At 35.7% G+C, this 20,786-nt stretch overlaps 2 protein-coding genes across 3 annotated transcripts in view; both read right to left on the bottom strand.

Moving 5' to 3' along the window:
* LOC134279072 (uncharacterized) overlaps positions 1–10,811 on the bottom strand; it is a 177,567-nt gene extending 166,756 nt beyond the window's left edge. The window contains exons 1-2 of one of the 2 annotated variants that reach the window (XM_062761414.1): positions 10,620–10,811; positions 8,885–10,103 (exon numbers count right to left, since the gene is read on the bottom strand). In XM_062761414.1, the coding sequence (XP_062617398.1) occupies positions 9,276–9,926 (651 nt within the window). In that variant the 5' untranslated portion in view covers positions 9,927–10,103; positions 10,620–10,811 and the 3' untranslated portion in view covers positions 8,885–9,275. Of the gene's footprint in view, positions 1–8,884; positions 10,325–10,619 lie in introns of those variants that run through there. The other variant, XR_009994568.1, reaches the window with a different exon arrangement.
* A 7,517-nt stretch (positions 10,812–18,328) lies between these two features.
* LOC134279079 (uncharacterized) lies at positions 18,329–19,697 on the bottom strand. Its single transcript, XM_062761421.1, has 2 exons — positions 19,044–19,697; positions 18,329–18,402 (listed from the first exon to the last, which is right to left on the bottom strand). The coding sequence occupies exons 1-2, from the start codon at positions 19,654–19,656 to the stop codon at positions 18,329–18,331; spliced, it is 687 nt and encodes a 228-aa protein (XP_062617405.1). The 5' UTR covers positions 19,657–19,697.
* Positions 19,698–20,786: the final 1,089 nt, after the last annotated feature.

Raw genomic sequence — 20,786 nt, forward strand, 5'->3', positions numbered from 1 at the left:
TTCTCAATTTGGGTCGGTAGGTAGGTAAACAATTTTATTTTCTGACACCAGCTTTAAATATAATAATGGAAAATTACCTTTATAAATAAGAAAAGTACAAAAGAAAGCGATTTGTGAACAAAATGCTAAGTATCGTAAATGTGCCGTTTTAAAGCAAAATTCATGATTAATTAATTCACAATTGTTATTTAATTGAACTTGTGAAATATCTTACGCCATTACATTTATATAAATTGAATAAAATAGACAAGATTCTCAAATACGCAAAGACCAGACATACGAGTATATTTTTTCAAACCTTCCATCAGCCTTTAGAGCTTACAGATGGTAAATGTACTTTTTTGAGGGCCATGAGATTTGTAGTGGTTCTGGAGCATTTTGCTTTGGAGTTTAGAAGTAAGTGGCTAATTATAAATTACAGGTTCTAATCCCAATGAGTAACGTTGAAAACAGTCCTTCAAAGGGGACCATAAAAACTTATGTCCAGTGTCGCAGAAGATGCTGACTCAAAAAAGATCCCCTCTGCTTAATGGCAAAAAAAGTGCTGAGTACGTCTAAATTTGGAGCAATGTGGAAATGTTTAAATGTCGTCCTAACAAATCTCGAAGGGATTAAAAGCAAAGAAACAAGCAATCTTCAAGGGCCTAATTAAAGAAAAATACACTGGATGTCTCAGGAAGCTGAATCATGATTTCAAAACTATTTGGAAAGAGTATGTTAACAATATTTAATTTAACCAAACCGAATCTACAAATAATAAAAATTCTATATACAAAATCACGAAGTTTAACCACTAAATAAAGGCATGAGGAAAGGACATCTGAATTATATTTATCAGGATGAATATGCAGACATATTCACAACAACTCCTATGGTCCCATATTGGCATATATTAAACATAGGAACATAGATGAACTGGTTATTAGATCAAAACTCAAATTAGATAAAATTTAGTGAAATTGAATGATGTGTTCACTAGATGGGCCCCTCATCTACTCATGAGGCGGGCCTTACCATGTATTACAAACCTTAAATTCAAAGACATGGATTGTTTGTTGTTTAATAGGGATGGGTATCGCCAAAAATTTCGTATCGCGATATATCACGATTTTTTCTCACAATATCACGATAAAATCATGATATTTTTAAAAGCAGTGTTTACAATGATTTTATATGAAAAGTCATTATTTTTCTAAAAAAATTGATTGAAAAACAAAATTTTATCTTCTTGAAATATTTATGTATATAAAATCAACTATGTTTGGATGGTAAGATGCCATTCTTTTCACGTTTTACATCATTTTTATACTTTCTGTAATTGTAATTTGAAAAGATTAAACAAATAATTGAATAATTTTGGACTTTATTATATGTACTTAAATACCGGTATTTAGGTTTCCGTATCACGATACGTATCACGCAACAAAAAATCGCAATATACCGGTTTACCGATAAAATCGCACATCCCTATTGTTTAACGTCCCTTTCGAAAATTTATTCACTCTCGTGGAGACGACAAGACACCTCCGAAACACTCTTAATTAGTCATGGTAAATTTTATTATCGAATTGTTTCAAGAATGAAGAATTCCAAGTAGCTAAAAGCATAAGATTTAGACATCGCCATTGTTTTATGAAGAGCTAAGTAAATGTCCTATAACATCACATCTGGACGTCATTTTGTTTCCAACAAATGCTTGAAAATCACAGTTTAGAACAATGTCGGCCGTTCTAATAACAAGAGGCCCAGGGGCCACAGCGCTCACCTGAGCACATCGGGCTTGAATTTACTCCCCCCCCCCCCCCTCCAGGCGTTCATCATTTGAACAAACTAGAATCTATATTACCTGAGGATGATTCCATATAAATACCCTGGGTATCACTAATCATAGCTTTGAAGTACTTGAAAAGAAGATTTTAAAAGGTTTCCCTATATATCCCTATGTAAAACTTGGGTCGGCCATTTTGGCCCCACCCTATCCCCAGGGCTGGGGGTCATGATTTGAAAAAATTTGAATCTACACTACCTGAGGATGATTCCACATGAGTTTCATCTTTCCTGGCCAAGTGGTAATTGAGAAGGATTTTTAAAGATATTTCCTATATATTCCTATGTAAAACTTGGGTCGGCCATTTTGGCCCCATCCTTGCCCCGTGGGTCATGATTTAACTTGAATCTACACTACCTAAGGATGATTCCACATGAGTTTCATCTTTCCTGGCCCAGTGGTTCTGGAGAAGAAGATTTTTAAAGATTTTTCTTATATATTCCTATGAAAAACTTGGGTCAGCCATTTTGGCCCCACCCTTGCCCCAGGGGTCATGATTTGAACAAACTTGAATCAACACTACCTGTGGATGATTCCACATGAGTTTCATCTTTCCTGTCCTTGTGGTTCTTGAGAACAAGATTTTTAAAGATTTTTCCTATATATTCCTATGTAAAACTAGGGTCGGCCATTTTGGCCCCATCCTTGCCCCGGGGGTCATGATTTGAACAAACTTGAATCTACACTACCTGAGGATGATTCCACATGAGTTTCATCTTTCCTGGCCCAGTGGTTCTGGAGAAGAAGATTTTTAAAGATTTTTCCTATATATTCCTATGTAAAACTTGGGTCGGCCATTTTGGCCCCACCCTTGCCCCGGGGGTCATGATTTGAACAAACTTGAATCTACACTACCTGAGGATGCTTTCACATGAGTTTCATCTTTCCTGGCCCAGCGGTTCTGGAGAAGAAGATTTTTTAAAAATGCCATTAATTTTTAACAAAGTCATGATTATCTCCCCTTGGAAAAGGGCATGGCCCTTCATTTGAACAAACTTGAATCCCCTTTACCCAAGGATACTTTGTGCCAAGTTTGGTTGAAATTGGCCCAGTGGTTCTTGAGAAGAAGATGAAAATGTGAAAAGTTTACAACAACGACAACGACTACGACGACGACAACGACAACAACGACAGACAACGGACAAATTTTGATCAGAAAAGCTCACTTGAGCCTTCGGCTCAGGTGAGCTAAAAACCGATTTTGATGAAATTGTATCTTATAAAACTTGGTTAACAATAAAAAAAATATTTGAATCATCTTATTTAAAAAATCTTTTCAGTCGGCGCGATTTAATTGGGTCGGTCGCGTTTATAAGGGGAAACAAAGGTATTTTTTGTTTTGGTCTTATCTGCTTAATACCCAGGAGCAGAGGAGAAGATTTTCAAAGAATTAATGCATTTTCACAACATAATCAATAGAGCCATGCCCTTACACCAGAACAACTGACTCAGGGTTTGTGACATTCAAAATTTTGGAAAAGACACCCTGCCTCATCATAACTATGAATAGTTCATTGGCTTAATTCCCAGGCATAGAGGGGGAGATTTTAAAAGAGTCAATGCATTTTCACTACATAATAATTAGAGCCCCACCCTAACACCAGAACCCCTGACCAAGGGGCCCTGAAATTCAGAACTCTTCCTCATTTTAACTATGTACATACGGGTAGTTTATTGGCTTTATACCCAGGAGCATAGCATGACTGACAAAAATGGATGAAAACAGATAGCTACAGGTCACCTGAGTGACTCAGGTTACTAGTCACCTAAAAAGCTGAGCTGAGCTTTGGGCTCAGGTGAGCTTAAAAGACAGTTTAACAATTTGAATGGCCCTAACATACACTAAATCACTACATGGTGCACATTAGTCATTAGTAATAATTTTATAAGTATCAATTGTACTATCTTACCTTTAACATTTGGAGGAACTGGAGGTAGTGTGAATTTCATTATTTTCTCTGAAAAACACAAAAATATTTATTAGTTATATTACATGCCATGATATATTTTCACAGTTGGAAAACAAATGGAATCAACTTATCTCATAGTAGAAAACTACATTTCCTTCTATGACCAATAGGGCCCAGCCAAGCAAGGTAGAACTCTTGCCCCTGTGGTCAAGATTTTACAAATCTGGTAATATATAACCTTGCTTAAGGCACAACAATGTAATATATTTTCATCCTGGATGCCTAGGAGCAGAGAAGGTTTTCAAAAGAATTCAGATTTTTAAAGAACTTATGCAACTAGTTTCCAACTATCATTGATTCCCTGGCATACCTAGACTTGCTCAAGTCTCTCTGTTTTAGTGCTCTCTTTGTCATACTTTTTGATTGTGTCAAACATAGTTTAAACTTCCCCACAAGCTGTAAAGAACACTTGAACACACACACACACACACATATGCTATTTGCTCTCCACAACTAGTTGTGCAAGGGGATATATTCCATTGTCCATCTCAAATATACGTACATACATGTAAATGCAATAAATAACAAGGCCACCGCTAAGCGGAGCATCCCCTCGCAGGAACATTACTTGTATGGCAATATGTCATGAGAGATAAATTCTCTAGAGGGATGTTAACAAGAGGCCCAAGGGCCTTGAATGAATCGCTCTTTTGATAAATTATACAATCTATCCTAAGACCCAAGATGCATCAGCTGACAAAGTTTGATGATTCTTAGCCAGTTAGGACTTAAGATATTTAAATGTAACTATAATTACTATAAGTAGGTCATGGTGACCTAATTTTTGATTGAATTTTTTTAAGGACAAAAGATGCATTTATTGACAAAGAATGATGATTCTAAGCCAATAAGTACGAGATATTCAAAAGTCCAGGGTCACAGTGACCTACTTATTAGTCAACATTCTCCGAAAACCCAAGGTGCATCAATCTGACAAAGTTTGACAAATCTAAGCAAATGAATACTCTAAAACTCTTAAACACACCTCCTAACCTTATAAGCATAAATCGGAAGAATTTATCTAGAGATAAACGTAATAAAATACGAACAAAATCCGTAAACTTCCGAACAGCTTTCCTCGCGAGAATTCAACGAGAGCAACATGCCAGTGGTGAAAATCGATCGAGAAATTCAACATGAAAAAAAGAGGTAAAACTTTATGTTTTCTCGATTTATAAGGTTTGTAAATTGCAAAAAGTTGAAAAACAAATGTTTCTTTACTTGAAAAGTGACAGTAGGTATACGGTTACTCATTCTATCAAGTGCTATTGCACTTTAAAGTGTCAAAATTATTTGCACCTCTCCATTTTGTAAACATGTTTCCATGTGGAAGGGAGTATTTGTGTCGGTAAAGATTAACCCACATACATTGATTTAGTAAACAAAAACACTCATAAGTAGAATTTTATTTATTTTTTTCGATTACCAGCTGTAGCACGAAATGGCTAAATATTTTAGGGCATATTTGTCAATTGATGTTAATAGTGTGTCTTGAATTGAAGAGAAAATGCAGGTGCGCGCTACAGGCCGTTCCTACTTGTCAGGTAGTCTACCATGCATGCATATGCAGAATTACCCATATAAAAGTCATTATTTTTACTTATCAATACCCAGTGATTTGTGAGAACCATATACATGTCTGTGTGTTTTTTAAATACCAAGAGACTAAAAATTTATTCTAACTGCACTCATGTGTTCTTCTGAATTTCCTCTACACATATACATGTGTTATAACCTAGATAAAGGTTTGTTTACATTTGTTTGCAGTTTTAATAAAGTCAGCTGTTTATATCAATCATGCAGTTTTCACTAGAGCCTACTGATCAAACAAGAGATGTTTGTAAAACACTTATGCCCCCCTCCCCCCAAATTAGAATTTTTTTCAGTCCAAAAGGGCATAACTCTGTCTAAAATGGTACGATCCTACCCAAAACATTTCTTGACCTAGATATTCAGCTGAAAAATTTGTATACTAAATTTCATTTCAATATGTGCAACCTCTGCAAAGAAAATGAACGGAACTGCAAATAAGTGGAATTTTTCTAAGTCCAAGGGGCATAACTCTAACAAGAAGGATGCGATGGAACCCAAAACAGAACTTGACCTAGATATTTATCTGATATAATATCCAGACCCTGGGACCATGAAATTCACAATTTTGGAAGAGGCACTCTTCCCCATCATAACTATGTACTTAGTTAGTTTATTTTATATCTAGGAGCAGAGAAGAAGATTTTCAAAGAATTAGTGCATTTTCACTATATAAGAGCCCCCCCCCTGCCCCCCACAACTGAACCCCTGACCCTGGGGCCATAAATTTCACAATTTTGGAATAGGCACTCTTGCCCACTTTGTACTTACTTAGTTTATTTAATACCTAGGAGCAATGAAGAAGACTTTCAAAGAATTAATGTATTTTCAGTAAATAATCAATAGAGCCCCGCCCTAACACCAGAACCCCCAACCCTGGGGCTATAAAATTCACAATTTTGTAAGAGGCACTCTAACCCATCATTACTATGTACTTAGTTAGTTTAATAAATGCCCAGGAGCAGTGAAGAAGATTTTCAAATATTTAATGCATTTTCATGATATAATCAATAGAGCCCCACCCTAACACCAGAACCCCTGACCCTGGGGCCATGAATTCACAATTTTGAAAAAGGCACTCTTGCTCATCATAACTATGTACTTAGTTAGTTTATTTGATACCCAGGAGCAGAGAAGAAAATTTTTGAAGAATTCATGCATTTTCACTATATAATCAAAAGAGCCCCGCCCTTACACAAAAATCCCTGACCCTGGGGCCATCAAATTCTAAAAGTTTGGAAAAAGGCACTCTTGCTCATCATAACTACCGTATAATCCCTATTAACTGCCCTGGGCGCTTAGAAAATTGCAAAAAGGGGGCGGTTATTTGGGTATTCTCTTTATAATATTTAATGTCAGATTTTAACTTCAAAAAATCTTTTGAAAAAAAAAATAAATAAAAGGAACAACTAGAATAATGTCTAACTTTACTTAAAGTGAATATAATCCACACAAATTATGCTAAATTATTCATTTTCCATTGAGAAATTGGATAATAGACAAGTTTCAGTTTCAATTTCTTCAATTTTTTATACAATTCTAGTTGATTTTAATTACTGTACAGGGGGCCCTTATTTCCTGAAAATTGAAAAAGACCTAAGGGGGCGCTTATAGGGGCAGGGGCGGTTAATAGGAATTATACGGCATGTACTTAGTTTATTTAATGCCCAGGAGCAGAGAAGAAGACTTTCAAAGATTTAATGCATTTTCACTATATACAATGTAATCAATAGAGCCCCACTCTAACACCAGAACCCCTGACCATGGGGCCATGAAATTCACAATTTTGAAAGAGGCACTCTTGCTCATCATAACTATGTACTTAGTTTATTTAATACCCAGGAGCAGAGAAGAAAATTTTCAAAGAATTAATGCATTTTCACTATATAATTAATAGAGCCCTGCCCTTACACCAGAAACCCTGACCCTGGGGCCATAAAATTCACAACTTTGTAAGAGGCAGCCTTATTCAACATAACTCTGTACTTGGTTTTTTTTAATTTAATGCCCAGGAGCAGAGAAGAGGATTTTCAAAGAAATAATGTATTTTCACTATATGATCTATATATAGCCCCGCCCTAGCACTAGAACCCCTTACCCCAGGGCCATGAATTTCACAATTTTGGTAGAGGACTCAATGCTTATTACAATCATGCAAACAGTTTGACTGCTTGATGTCCAGGAGTAAAGATGAAGATTTTTAAAGATTGCATTAATTTAAGTGGTTTTTGCCCCACCCCTCAGGCCCGGGGGGGGGGGGGGGGACCATGAAATTCACAATTTTTGTTCCCCTTCACCTGTATATGCTTTATGCCAAAATTGGTTGAAATTGGTTGAGTGGTTTCAGAGAAGAAGCTCAAAATGTGAAAATGTTTTATTTTTGACAATCTTTGGGGGTGTTGTTGTTGATCCATTTTCACAAAATGCAAAGTGCATAGAGTCATGGTTAAGGGGGGTCATAACATGGATATCTGGTTTGGGGTATTCAAGTTTAAAATAAGATTAAGAAAATACAAGAGGCCCAAGGGCCTTGAATCGCTCTTCTGATAAATTGTACAATCTATCACTTCTATTTGAAGCCTCTAACCTTAAGTATCTTAAGACCGAAGTTTCATCAACTGACAAAGTTTGATGATTCTTAGCAATTAGGACTGAAAATATCTTTAATAATAAAGCTATAAAAAACCATAAGTACATCACAGTGACCTATATTAAGATTGAAGTTTTCTGAGGACTCAAGATGCATTAATAAACAAAGATTGAAGATTCTAAGCCAATAAGTATTTGAGATATTCAAAAGTAGGTCACTGTGGCCTACTTTTTTGTCTACATTCTTTGAAAACCCAAGATACATCAACTGACAAAGTTTGATGATTCTAAGCCAATAAGTACCTGAGATATTTAAAAGTAGGTCACCATGACTTATTTTTTGGTCGACATTCTCTAAAAACCAAAGATGCATCAACAAACAAAGTTTAGTGATTCTAAACCAGTTAGTACCATAGATCCTTAATTAAAGCCATAAAATGTCAAAAATTAGGTCACCGTGACCTAATTTTTGGACATCATTCTCCGAAAACCCAATATGCATCAACTTACAAAGTTTGATGATTCTAAGCCAATAAGTACCGTATATACTTAAACTTAAAAGTATAAACCAGATCACCAACACTTCGTGAGAATGCAGCAGTAAATTTATTTTGTTGACCGGTTTCGACCTGTGACGGTCGTCATCAGAACAATCAAGCATGTAAATTTATCTACTGAAGTAAAAAATGCGGATGACGTTGCTATATACACAAAAATTGCGGATGGCGTTGCTACATACAAAATAAAATGCGGAGTGTTTTGCACATATGCGGACTTGCTTAAGAATGGTACTTTATACAAAATATACTCAATTTACGTTTCCTCTAAAGTTTTTTTCTGACTTAAGATTTAGTCAGTAGCTAATATTATTGTTTTATGATTGATAAAAATGTCCATAAATTGTGTGGATTATTATTCTTCTGTTGCATCATCAAGCTGTTTCGGTAGACTGTGACGTCACAATGGAAAAAAATACGGATGGTTTGTACATATAGAGTGCGTAAAATTATACAAGTGGACATTAGATTACATTTCCTATAAATGTTGGGATAACATAAAATGTAGTTTGGTTTCATAAATTGCTACTTCTGAATAGTTCTATCTTATGGAGGATAATAATTGTTCGTAAAAATACATTAAAATAATTAACATGTATTAATATCAACAATGCTAATTTCTTTAAAATGTTCAAGAGTTCATTGTAGTTTTATGACAAAATTCGTTCAGACGAAATGTGAAGGTACGTAGATCCTTGCTCCAATTCGTCCATTACATCAAGAGGGGGGTGTAGTTAACAATTACTGGGATTTTTTATTGTCCTTGAATGCTTTTGTTGATTCCTTATCGGCTTCCTTCTTCTTCATAAAGTTTGGGATTGCGGTTAATAGATCGTTTATATGTTCCATTTCGTTAGTGTTTTCTTTGTTTTTAAGCTGGGATTTTAAATCAAGTATCTGTGTATTAATCGTATTAATTCTTGTATTCCAATATTCATAAAGTAAGCGGATGAGGCTGCGGCTAAAATTAAGGTGTGCTTCCTCCCACTTTAGGAGAAATAAAGCATTACTGTCTGGAATTTGTGGAATGATTTTGGCTCTTAGTGTTTTTGGTATGAGGTCCTGTTGTTGGCATTTATGCAGGTATGCGGCATGGCTTTTAGTTCTTTGGAGTTTGATATGAAGTTTTCGGAGTGTCCTAAAAATGGCAACATTTTCTTCTGATATTTTCGGTTTCTCGGAAGATTCCACTGGATCGGATGTTGCAATAGCGGTTTCTTTCCCTGCTATTTCTTGTTGAGATTTGTTAGTTGTTTCTGAATATTCTATATCCGTATCAGATTGTGAAGAATTGCGGAATCTTTTTTTGGGGTTGCTGATGTCTACCTTGAGGGATTCACTCACTTTCTGGTTAATTGATTCTTTTAACTTTGGAATTGAGTTGGTGGCCATAATGTATAGCGCAGTTCGGAATGGTGGATACCTTATGGTATGCAGGGGTCCCAGTAACAATGTAGAATACAAAACAAAGAAAAGTTGGAGACCAACACCTTGAGGTTAAAATTGCGGAAGATTCTCACGTGTGGATACCGAAAGGTATTCAATAGGGTCTGTAACTAAAGTTATAAACTTAAAAGTATAAACCAGATCACCAACACTTCGTGAGAATGCAGCAGTAAATTTATTTTGTTGACCGGTTTCGACCTGTGACGGTCGTCATCAGAACAATCAAGCATGTAAATTTATCTACTGAAGTAAAAAATGCGGATGACGTTGCTATATACACAAAAATTGCGGATGGCGTTGCTAAATACAAAATAAAATGCGGAGTGTTTTGCACATATGCGGACTTGCTTAAGAATGGTACTTTATACAAAATATACTCAATTTACGTTTCCTCTAAAGTTTTTTTCTGACTTAAGATTTAGTCAGTAGCTAATATTATTGTTTTATGATTGATAAAAACGTCCATAAATTGTGTGGATTATTATTCTTCTGTTGCATCATCAAGCTGTTTCGGTAGACTGTGACGTCACAATGGGAAAAAATACGGATGGTTTGTACATGTATATATAGATATATATATACATCCGCATTTTTTACTTCAGTAGATAAATTTACATGCTTGATTGTTCTGATGACGACCGTCACAGGTCGAAACCGGTCAACAAAATAAATTTACTGCTGCATTCTCACGAAGTGTTGGTGATCTGGTTTATACTTTTAAGTTTATAACTTTAGTTACAGACCCTATTGAATACCTTTCGGTATCCACACGTGAGAATCTTCCACAATTTTAACCTCAAGGTGTTGGTCTCCAGCTTTTCTTTGTTTCGTATATACTTAAATAAAGCCATAAAATGTCAAATGTAGGTCACTGTGACCTACTTTTTGGTCATCACTCTCCGAAAACCTAAGACGCATCAACTCACAAAGTTTGATGATTCTAAGCCAATAAATACCTAAGATACTTAAATAAAGCCATAAAATGTCAAAAATTAGGTCACCATGACCTAATTTTTGGACATCATTCTCCGAAAACCCAAGATGCATCAACAAAGTTTGATGATTCTAAGCCAATAAGTACCGTATATACTTAAATAAAGCCATAAAATGTCAAAAGTAGGTCCCTTTGACCTACTTTTTGGTCATCACTCTCCGAAAACCTAAGACGCATCAACTCACAAAGTTTGATGATTCTAAGCCAATAAATACCTAAGATACTTAAATAAAGCCATAAAATGTCAAAAATTAGGTCACCATGACCTAATTTTTGGACATCATTCTCAGAAAACCCAAGATGCATCAACTTACAAAGTTTGATGATTCTAAGCCAATAAGTACCGTATACTTAATAAAGCCATAAAATGTCAAAAGTAGGTCACTGTGACCTACTTTTTGGTTGTCACTCTTTGAAAACCCAAGACACATCAACTCACAAAGTTTGATGATTCTAAGCCAATAAATACCTAAGATACTAAAATATAGCCATAAAATGTCGAAAGTAGGTCACCGTGACCTACTTTTTGGACATTATTCTCCGATAACCCAAGATGCATCAACTTACAAAGTTTGATGATTCTAAGCCAATAAGTACCGTATATACTAAAATAAAGCCATAAAATGTCAAAAAGTAGGTCACCATGACCTACTTTTTGTTTGTCACTCTCCGAAAACCCAAGATGCATCAACTCACAAAGTTTGATGATTCTAAGCCAATAAATACCTAAGATACTAAAATATAGCCATAAAATGTCGAAAGTAGGTCACCGTGACCTACTTTTTGGACATTATTCTCTGATAACCCAAGATGCATCAACTTACAAAGTTTGATGATTCTAAGCCAATGAGTACTGTATATACTAAAATAAAGCCATAAAATGTCAAAAGTAGGTCACCATGACCTACTTTTTGTTTGTTACTCTTTGTCATTGTGACCTACTTTTTGGTCGACATTTTTCAAAGTCACAAGATGCATCTGCTGACCAAGTTTGACGATCCTAGGTCTGAAGGTAATCAAAATATGCCTTTTAAACAATTCGAAAACAAATGCCTGCAAAATTCAGAAAGTAGGTCACAGTGACCTACTTTTTCATAAATATGTTTTAAGGTCCCAAGATGCATCAATTTACAAGATTTGATGATTCTAAACCTCTCAGTGTCTGAAATAATTGGATTAAATGTTTTAAAAAGAATTAGTCATAAAGTTCAAAAAGTAGGTCACGGTGACCTACTTTTATGCTGACGTTGTGCAAGGACCCGAGATGCATCAACTGACAAAGTTTGATGATCATAGGCCTTAAAGTGCCCGAACTATGTCTTCAAATCAATTTGAAAACAAATGCCCACAAAATTTAAAAAGTAGGTCACTGTGACCTACTTTTGAGTTAACATGATGTGAAGTCCTGAGATGCATCAACTTAGAAGATTTGATGATCCTAGTCCTAATAGTAAGCAAAATATAAACGTTTTTATTATTTGTAAATTTAGGTCAACTTTGAAGTGACCTTGAGACCACGCCCTTTGCCCCAGGGTCATGCCTTGAACAATTTTTAATCTTCAACATATCCTGATCCTTGTATGTAAGTTTGGTGAAAATCTGCTTGGTGGTTCTGGAGAAGAAGATTTTTTAGCAACCAGTACTTTTGGTTTTATTTTCCTGATTATCTCCCCTTGTTTTAGGGTTCCAACCCTAATTTTAGTATAAGTGGTAGCCCTTGGGCCAAGGATACCCTGTAACAAATTTGACAATGATTGGCCAAGGGGTTCTTGAGTTATGGCCCATTTTCTAAAAAGTTAACGCACACCGCACGACGCACACCGCACAAATGGCCATAGCATTAGTTCTTTGAGCCTTTGGCTCAGAAGAGCTAAAAATGTTTTTCAGCACTTATTATTTTTTTAAAATATCGGGGTAGGGGATCTTTTTTTTTTTTTAAACAAAAATCAAATTGGATAACATTTCAGTGGGAAGGCATACCATGCATATGTAATTGGGCAGTTTCCCTTATACCTAGAAGAAACAAATCATGTATGCTACATGTTTAAGTTTCAGTAATTTACCTAACCAAGTACGAGGGTTGTCCGTAAAGTTCGTGAGCAAGCTAAGAATTACATTAAAGTTTCGTCATTGATATTTATTTTTAGCATATTTCTAATCCTTTACTAAATGTGAATTAAGAAATGTTAAATCTTATTCAATTTCAAATGTTTAATTAAAATTAATTATCGCTTTGCAAAATTTTAATTAAAAAATTATTTATCACTTTATAAATTTCATTTAAAGTATTTATAAAATTCTGCGGAAATCTAGATGGCTTTTACATTATGAGGTTGATAGAAGTTATCACTTCAAACCTGCAAAATTTGAAAATTCAAAGTTGTAAAATGGCTGAGCAATCAAAGTTAGAACGTATTAAGATGGATGAAATTGTTCATAAAAAAGGATGGTTTCGGAATAGGTGGAGCAGTGAGCAGTATCAAAATTCTGCGTATAGACATCGGATAAACAGCTACAGTGACCAATTCATTTTGTAAACAATCAGGAAAACGTAGTAAAAGAAGCTGTTCAATAGTATATATTAACAAGAGGCCCAAGGGTCTTGAATCCCTCTTCTGATAAATGATACAATCTATCCGAAGACCCAAGATGCATCAACTGACAAAGTTTGATGATTCTTAGCCAGTTAGGGCTGAAGATATTTAAATGTAACTATAAAATACTATAAGTAGGTCATGGTGCCCTACTTTTTGATTGAAATTTCCTGAGGACACAAGATGCATTAATTGACAAAGATTGATGATTCTAAGCCAATAAGTACTTGAGATATCCAAAAGTGGGTCAAAGTGACCTACTTATTGGTCAACATTCTCTGAAAACCCAAGGTGCATCAACTGACAAAGTCTGACAATTCTAAGCCAATAAGTACCCTAGAATACTTAAATATAGCCATAAAGTGTCACAAGTAGGTCACCGTGACCTTTTTTTCGATGATCCTTCTCCAAGAACCCAAGATGCTTCACAAAACAAAGTTTGATGATTCTAAACCAATAAGTACCCGAGATACCTAAATATAGCCATAAAATATCAAAAGTAGGTCACTGTGACCTACTTTTTGGTTGACATTCTCCGAAAACCCAAGATGTATCTACTGACAAAGTTTGATGATTCTAAACCAATCAGTACCTGAGATATTCAAAAGTAGGTCGACATGACCTACTTTTTGGTCGACATGCTCCGTAAACCTAAGATGCATCTACTGACAAAGTTTGATGATTCTAAGCCAATAAGTACCTGAGATACATAAATCTAGCCATAAAATGTCAAAAATAGGTCACCGTGACCTACTTTTTGATTGTCGATCTCCAAAAACCTAAGATGCATCAACTGACAAAGTTTGATGATTCTAAGCCAATAAGTACCCGAGATACTTAAATCTAGCCATAAAATGTCAAAAGTAGGTCACCGTGACCTACTTTTTGGTTGACATTTTTTGAAGACCAAAGATGCATCAACTGACAAAATTTGACGATCATAGGTCTTATAGTATTCAAAATATGCCTTTTAAACAATTTGAAAACAAATGCCTGCAAAGTTCAAAAAGTAGGTCACAGTGACCTACTTTTTAATAAATATGTCTTAAGGCCCCAAGATGCATCAACTAACAAAATTTGGTGATTCTAAACCTATCGGTGTCTGAAATAATGGGATTAAATGTTTTAGAAAAGATTAGCCATAAAATTCAAAAAGTAGGTTAAGATGACCTACTTTTAAGTTGATGTTGTTTGTGGACCCAAGATGCACCAACTGACTAAGTTTTATGATCATAGGCCTTAAAGTGTCCAAAATATGCCTCAAAATCAATTTGAAAACAAAAGCCCTTAAAATTTAAAAAGTAGGTCATCGTGACCTACTTTTGTATTAACACGATGTGAAGTCCTGAGATGCATCAACTTACACGATTTCATGATCCTAGTCTTTATAGTAAGCAAAATATCAACATTTTTATTATGTGTAAATTTTTGTCAACTTTGAAGTGACCTTGAGACCACAACCTTTGCCCCAGGGTCATGCCTTGAACAATTTTTAATCTTCAACATATCCCGACCCTTGTATGTAAGTTTGGTGAAAATCTGCTCTGTGGTTCTGGAGAAGAAGATTTTTTAGCAACCAGTACTTTTGGTTTTATTTTCCTGATTATCTCCCCTTGTTTTAGGGTCCCACCCCTAGTTTTAGTATAAATGGTAGCCCTTAGGCCAAGGATACCCTGTGACAAATTTGACAATGATTGGCCAAGGGGTTCTTGAGTTATGGCCCATATTCTAACAAGAGGCCCAGGGGCCACAGCGCTCACCTGAGCACATTGGCAAGGAAAAAGCACGTATCAGATCAGAACTGAAAGTTTACTGAGGTGGGGTTCATGATTTGAACAAACTAGAATCTACACTACCTGAGGATGATTCCATATGAATATCACTAATCATGGCTTTGAATACTTGAAAAGAAGATTTTAAAGAGTTTTCCCATAAATTCCTATGTAAAACTTGGGTCGGCCATTTTGGCCCCATCCTCGTCCCGGAGGTTATGATTTGAACAAACTTGAATCTACACTACCTGAGGATAATTTTACATGACTTTCATCTTTCCTGTCTCAATGGTTCTTGAGAAGATCTTTAAAGATTTTTCCTATATATTCCTATGTAAAACTTTGATCGGCCATTTTGGCTGGCCCCACCCTAGCCCTGGGGGTCATGATTTGAACAAATTTGAATCTGCACTACCTGAGGATGATTCCACATGGGTTTCATCTTTCGTGGCCCAGTGGTTCTTGAGAAGAAGATTTATAAAGAGTTTTCCTATATATTCCTATGTAAAACTTGAGTCAGTAATTTTGGCCCCACCCTAGCCCCAGGTGTAATGATTTGAACAAACTTGAATCTACACTACCTGAAGAAAATTTTACATGAGTTTCATCTTTCCCGTCTCAATGGTTCTTGAGAAGAAGATTTTTAAAGATTTTTCCTATATATTCCTATGTAAAATTTGGGTCGGCCATTTTGGCCCCACCCTTGCCCTGGGGGTCATGATTTGAACAAATTTGAATCTGCACTACCTGAGGATGATTCCACATGAGTCTCATCTTTCCTGGCCCAGTGGTTCTTCAGAAGAAAATTTTAAAGTATTTTCCTATATATTCCTATGTAAAATTTGGGTCAGCCATTTTGGCCCCATCCTAGCCCTGGGGATCATGATTTGAACAAATTTGAATCTACACTTCCATAGGATGATTCCACATTAGTTTTATCTTTCCTGGCACAGTGGTTCTTGAGAAGAAGATTTTTAAAGAGTTTTCCTATATATTCCTATGTAAAACTTGGGTCGGCCAGTTTAGCCCCTTCCTAGCCCCGAGGGTCACGATTTGGACAAATTTAAATCTACACTACCTGAGGATGATTCCACATGAGTCTCATCTTTCCTGGCCCAGTGGTTCTTGAGAAGAAGATTTTTAAAGAGTTTTCCTATATATTCCTATATAAAACTTGGGTCGGCCATTTTGGCCCCACCCTTGCCCTGGGGGTCATGATTTGAATAAACTTGAATCTACACTTCCTTAGGATGATTCCACATTAGTTTCATCTTTCCTGGCACAGTGGTTCTTTAATGAGAAGAAGATTTTTTAAAATTGCCATTAATTTTTCTCTAATTCATAATTATCTCGGCGTAGCCCTTCATTTGAACAAACTTGAATACCCTTTACCCAAGGATACTTTGTAGCAAGTTTGGTTGAAATTGGCCCAGTGGTTCTTGAGAAGATGAAAATGTGAAAAGTTTACGACAACGACGACAACGACAACAATGACTACAACGACGACAGACAATGGACAAATTTTGATCAGAAAAGCTCACTTGAGCCTTCGGCTCAGGTGAGCTAAAAAGTTAACGCACACGGCACGACGCACAACGCACAAATGGCCATAGCATTAGCTCTTTGAGCCTTTGGCTCAGAAGAGCTAAAAAGTGGCATATGATATTTTCGGACGGAAGGAACAGTTTACAGGATGAAATACGTGAAGGAAAACCTGATGTGAAAATGAATTTCGTAATGTGACTATGCCTTATTTCCATAAATAAAATCGTTTTTAAGTGGACAGAGGTTGGACGATTGCTGGATATGAGACAGGCATTGTTAATATTATATTACGTATGAAACCTGAACATTTTGTGCACATATTTATGACTGTTTAAAGCGACATAAGAAATGTATTAAGTTAAACGGTGACTATATTGAGAAAAGTAACATGTACTCGTACGATGATTTAGATGTCGGGTAACGTCAAGAAATTTCATTTTAGTGCTACGGGTATGAGTATGTGTCTTTTTTAATCTGATAAAAATATGACTATTTGTGCTTTGTTTTTGTTGAAAACTTGCATGTAAATAAAATGAAACATGAGTTTTAAGGACAACCCTTGTATATCTCACAGTTCCAGGCAATATGCATGAAATTTTAGAATACCCACAGAAACAACATTTTTTTCGTAATGAAAAAAAACAACAAAATGTTCGATCGTTAAAATGATACGGACCTACTGACCCGTTGGCTTGTCCTGCGACATAGTTAGCTTATTCTAACTAAGGAATAACGTTCACCCCCAAATTCTCAGACACTTTTGGGAATCTGGTAATAAAACTGCACGACGTTCATCAGATTTTTTCAGTTACTTAGCGTTCATTATGACATGATAATTCATAGGTACAGACTGTCTCAAAATAATATGACAATGTGCAAAAACGAAGTAAAACTTACTGAGCAAGTCTATCGAAGCGACCCAAATTTACCAGGTTGTTGAAACGGAAGTTATTTGTCAAGTCGTACATAACACATAAGTTCATTGAACAACCCAGATTAGCGGAAATGAGCATTGTCAAGTCGTACATTAAATTTCAAGGTAAGAAGGTAGTAAAAACGCTATATTTTAAGAAATATTTCATCAATTAATTTGAAAATGAATAGGCTTTGTCTTTTTACAATGCCACACAAGTATGTAAAGGCTGAGAGAGGTTAATGCAAAGGTTCTCAGTAAATCTTGCCCACAAGCTGTAATGGACACACGAAAACACACACATTTGCGATGCAATATACCCTTCGCAACTAGTTGCGGGAGGGGATAACGTTCAAAAAATTCAATAGGAAATTAAATGGGTCAGTACGTGATCAAATCTGAGAAGGCCATCAGCATTCACAGGACTTGATGACATGACTGACCCAATTCATTTCCCATTGAAGTTTTTAACTTGTTATTAATTTTTTTTATATTTATATGATCTACCACCTTGATGTATTTTAATCCATTTATACCATACCATTCAACTTCTTCACATTTTTCTCAACCTCTCCACCTTTTTCAGCATTTTCTTCAAACTTCTCTACAAAATATAATGAAAAAATACATGTTCTACACCAAATGATTAATATATAGATATCACTGGAAACAGTCTTTCCCAAAAGCACCAGTCCGTCGGACAAAACAGGTGAAAATCTTATTGGTCCAATGCACTATCTAGTAAAATCGGTCTGTTTGTCCGAGGTTCGGTTTGGTTTTAAATTTTATATTTCTATTTCATCATATAGACGCTTGATCTCATACCAAAACACATAATGTGTTTTGGTATTAGCTTAAGCGTCTATTATTAAAAACGTTTTGTTGAATATGATTGTTTTAAAAACTACTTCCGCCACGATGTCTCTAAAATATTTTGATGGGACACTACCAGGAAAGAAAAAGAAACATTTCAGTTATTCTTTTAATGTAATACATGTACCTGTTTATTGATTCATATACGTGTTCATATGCTATGAAAAAACATTGTATATGATCATTATATGAAAAAAGTTTTGGACCGGTGAATATGCGTTTGGTCCTGTGAAATTGTGTTAACTGTCTGTCCGAATGTCCTGTGGCGATTTTTCTTTTTCGTGAAGACTGTGGTTATTTGAAATTTTAACCTCTGCAATCTCAGTTACATAATTATGTTTAATATAGATGTACAAAAAATATCTCATTTACGTTTCAGATTGGTAACCATTTCTCTGGTCTGCAGATCTTCTTCTACTTGTTTTCTCAGTTCCTCTTTGTAATGCTGGTCACGTAGAGGATCCATGGTTTCATGTCTTAGGAAATCAACTTCCCTCTCGTACTTACATCCATTATTGAGGAAGGTGTCTAAATTAACAACTGCTGCTCTGATGGTAGACCAGATACGACTGAACTCTGTGTTAGAGAGGGAAGAAATAGAATGAAAACACTGATTTCTAGCCAAGCGAATAGTTTCAATACAAGCAGAGGGAGAGCAGTCAGTTGGATCTGGATCATTACCCCAACCCTTTAAATGTGGTGTTATACCACACATGTTTCTTAGCAATAAGTAAAGTAGAGAGATATCCATATCGTCATAATTGCCAGTATAGGTTCCGTTTCTGGGTAAAATTAAATCTCTCTGTGGACCCGTTAAACGAGGAAGAAAACAAGCTTTTTGTTTGATGACATTTGGAAAAGTTTGTGGCGGAACAAAATGTCGTAAAACATCGCGAAGTTCATCCGTGCATGGACCTAAGATCAGTCGACATGCTCTGTTGGCATTTGTTGTCTCCTCAGTGGACAAATATGCAGAGGTGGCCATCTTTTGTAGTCAATAAAATCATTTCTCAGAAGATTCCCTTATAATTAACTGAAAGAGAGTAAAGAATATTGAAAGAGTATAGCATTTGCTAATTTTATGTCCCTGTAATCTAAAATTTGGTAGAATATAGTTTTAGCTTGCTCTGTCCATCTGTTTGTTAGTTTTCAAAAATTTTAACATTGCCCATAAGACTAGATTGGTTTGATCTATGGCTCTTATATTTTACATATGTTTATCCCTTGTAACAAGATCAAAATATTTGACTTTTTGTTCATGACCTTATCCTTAGAGTTTGACACAATTTTGCAAGAATTTACCTATTTAACTAGCTGCAGATCTGTAGCTCTGCTCTCCGAAAAAATATATTGATAGACCGGAGAGCTACAGTGCCACCCATTGAAAAAATCTGTATATTTAATGCGCACAAAAAAGTGCGCTCGGTTCTTGATTAATTCTTCCAAATTCTTACCTTAATTGCAAAAAAAGGAAGATTTTAAACATTCTTTTCTCCTCTATCAAGCACTCTCGTAGTTGACATCTGAACGTAGCATATTGGACCGATTTATCCTTGAAACAAAAATAGTGCTCGATATCAGTATAAACTAGAGGTACTGTGAGCAATGAGCTCACTAAATGATACCCCCCGCCTCCCATAATGTCCATGTGTTGCTATATATTGTTTTACAGTAATGTGTAAAGAGGAATAACTCGTCCAGAAGCTTCTATACATATGACGTCATAGGTAAAGATATAATGGCAATGTCCATGTTTTTGCTATGGGAAACCTAAAATACGTGTGGAATAAAAAAGTAAAATAGGAGGTGCACAATGGCAATATATAATAAAGATTCTGTGAAAGTTTCATTAAATTTCACTCAGTAGTGTAAGAGGAGTTGCGGATAAGAGATAAAGCGTAACAGACGGACGGACAGACGGACGGACGTACAGACAGACGGAAGGACGGACGGAAATCCCGATTACTATATACCCCCACTTTTCAAGCGGGGGGTATAATAAGCGAAATGTTCTATGATTACAATATTAGGATCAGGAGGACTATTAACAACAATTATAAGGAATTTTTGGTTGTGGAAACAGTGAAAGAATACGTTAGGAACACACGGTTAGTA

The sequence above is a fragment of the Saccostrea cucullata genome, unplaced genomic scaffold (genome assembly GCF_032062105.1).
Source record: "Saccostrea cucullata isolate Sc308-1 unplaced genomic scaffold, CSIRO_AGI_Scuc_v1 ctg506, whole genome shotgun sequence".
NCBI classification, from domain to species: domain Eukaryota; kingdom Metazoa; phylum Mollusca; class Bivalvia; order Ostreida; family Ostreidae; genus Saccostrea; species Saccostrea cuccullata.

What these genes read in the sequence shown, in the direction of transcription:
- LOC134279079 (XM_062761421.1), bottom strand. Translation starts at nt 19,656, where the DNA reads ATGGCCACCTCTGCATATTTGTCCACTGAGGAGACAACAAATGCCAAC. An exon ending in AATGGTTACCAATCTGAAAC is followed by an intron (nt 18,403 to 19,043) that starts GTAAATGAGATA and finishes TATATTTTGTAG; the next exon opens with AGAAGTTTGAAGAAAATGCT.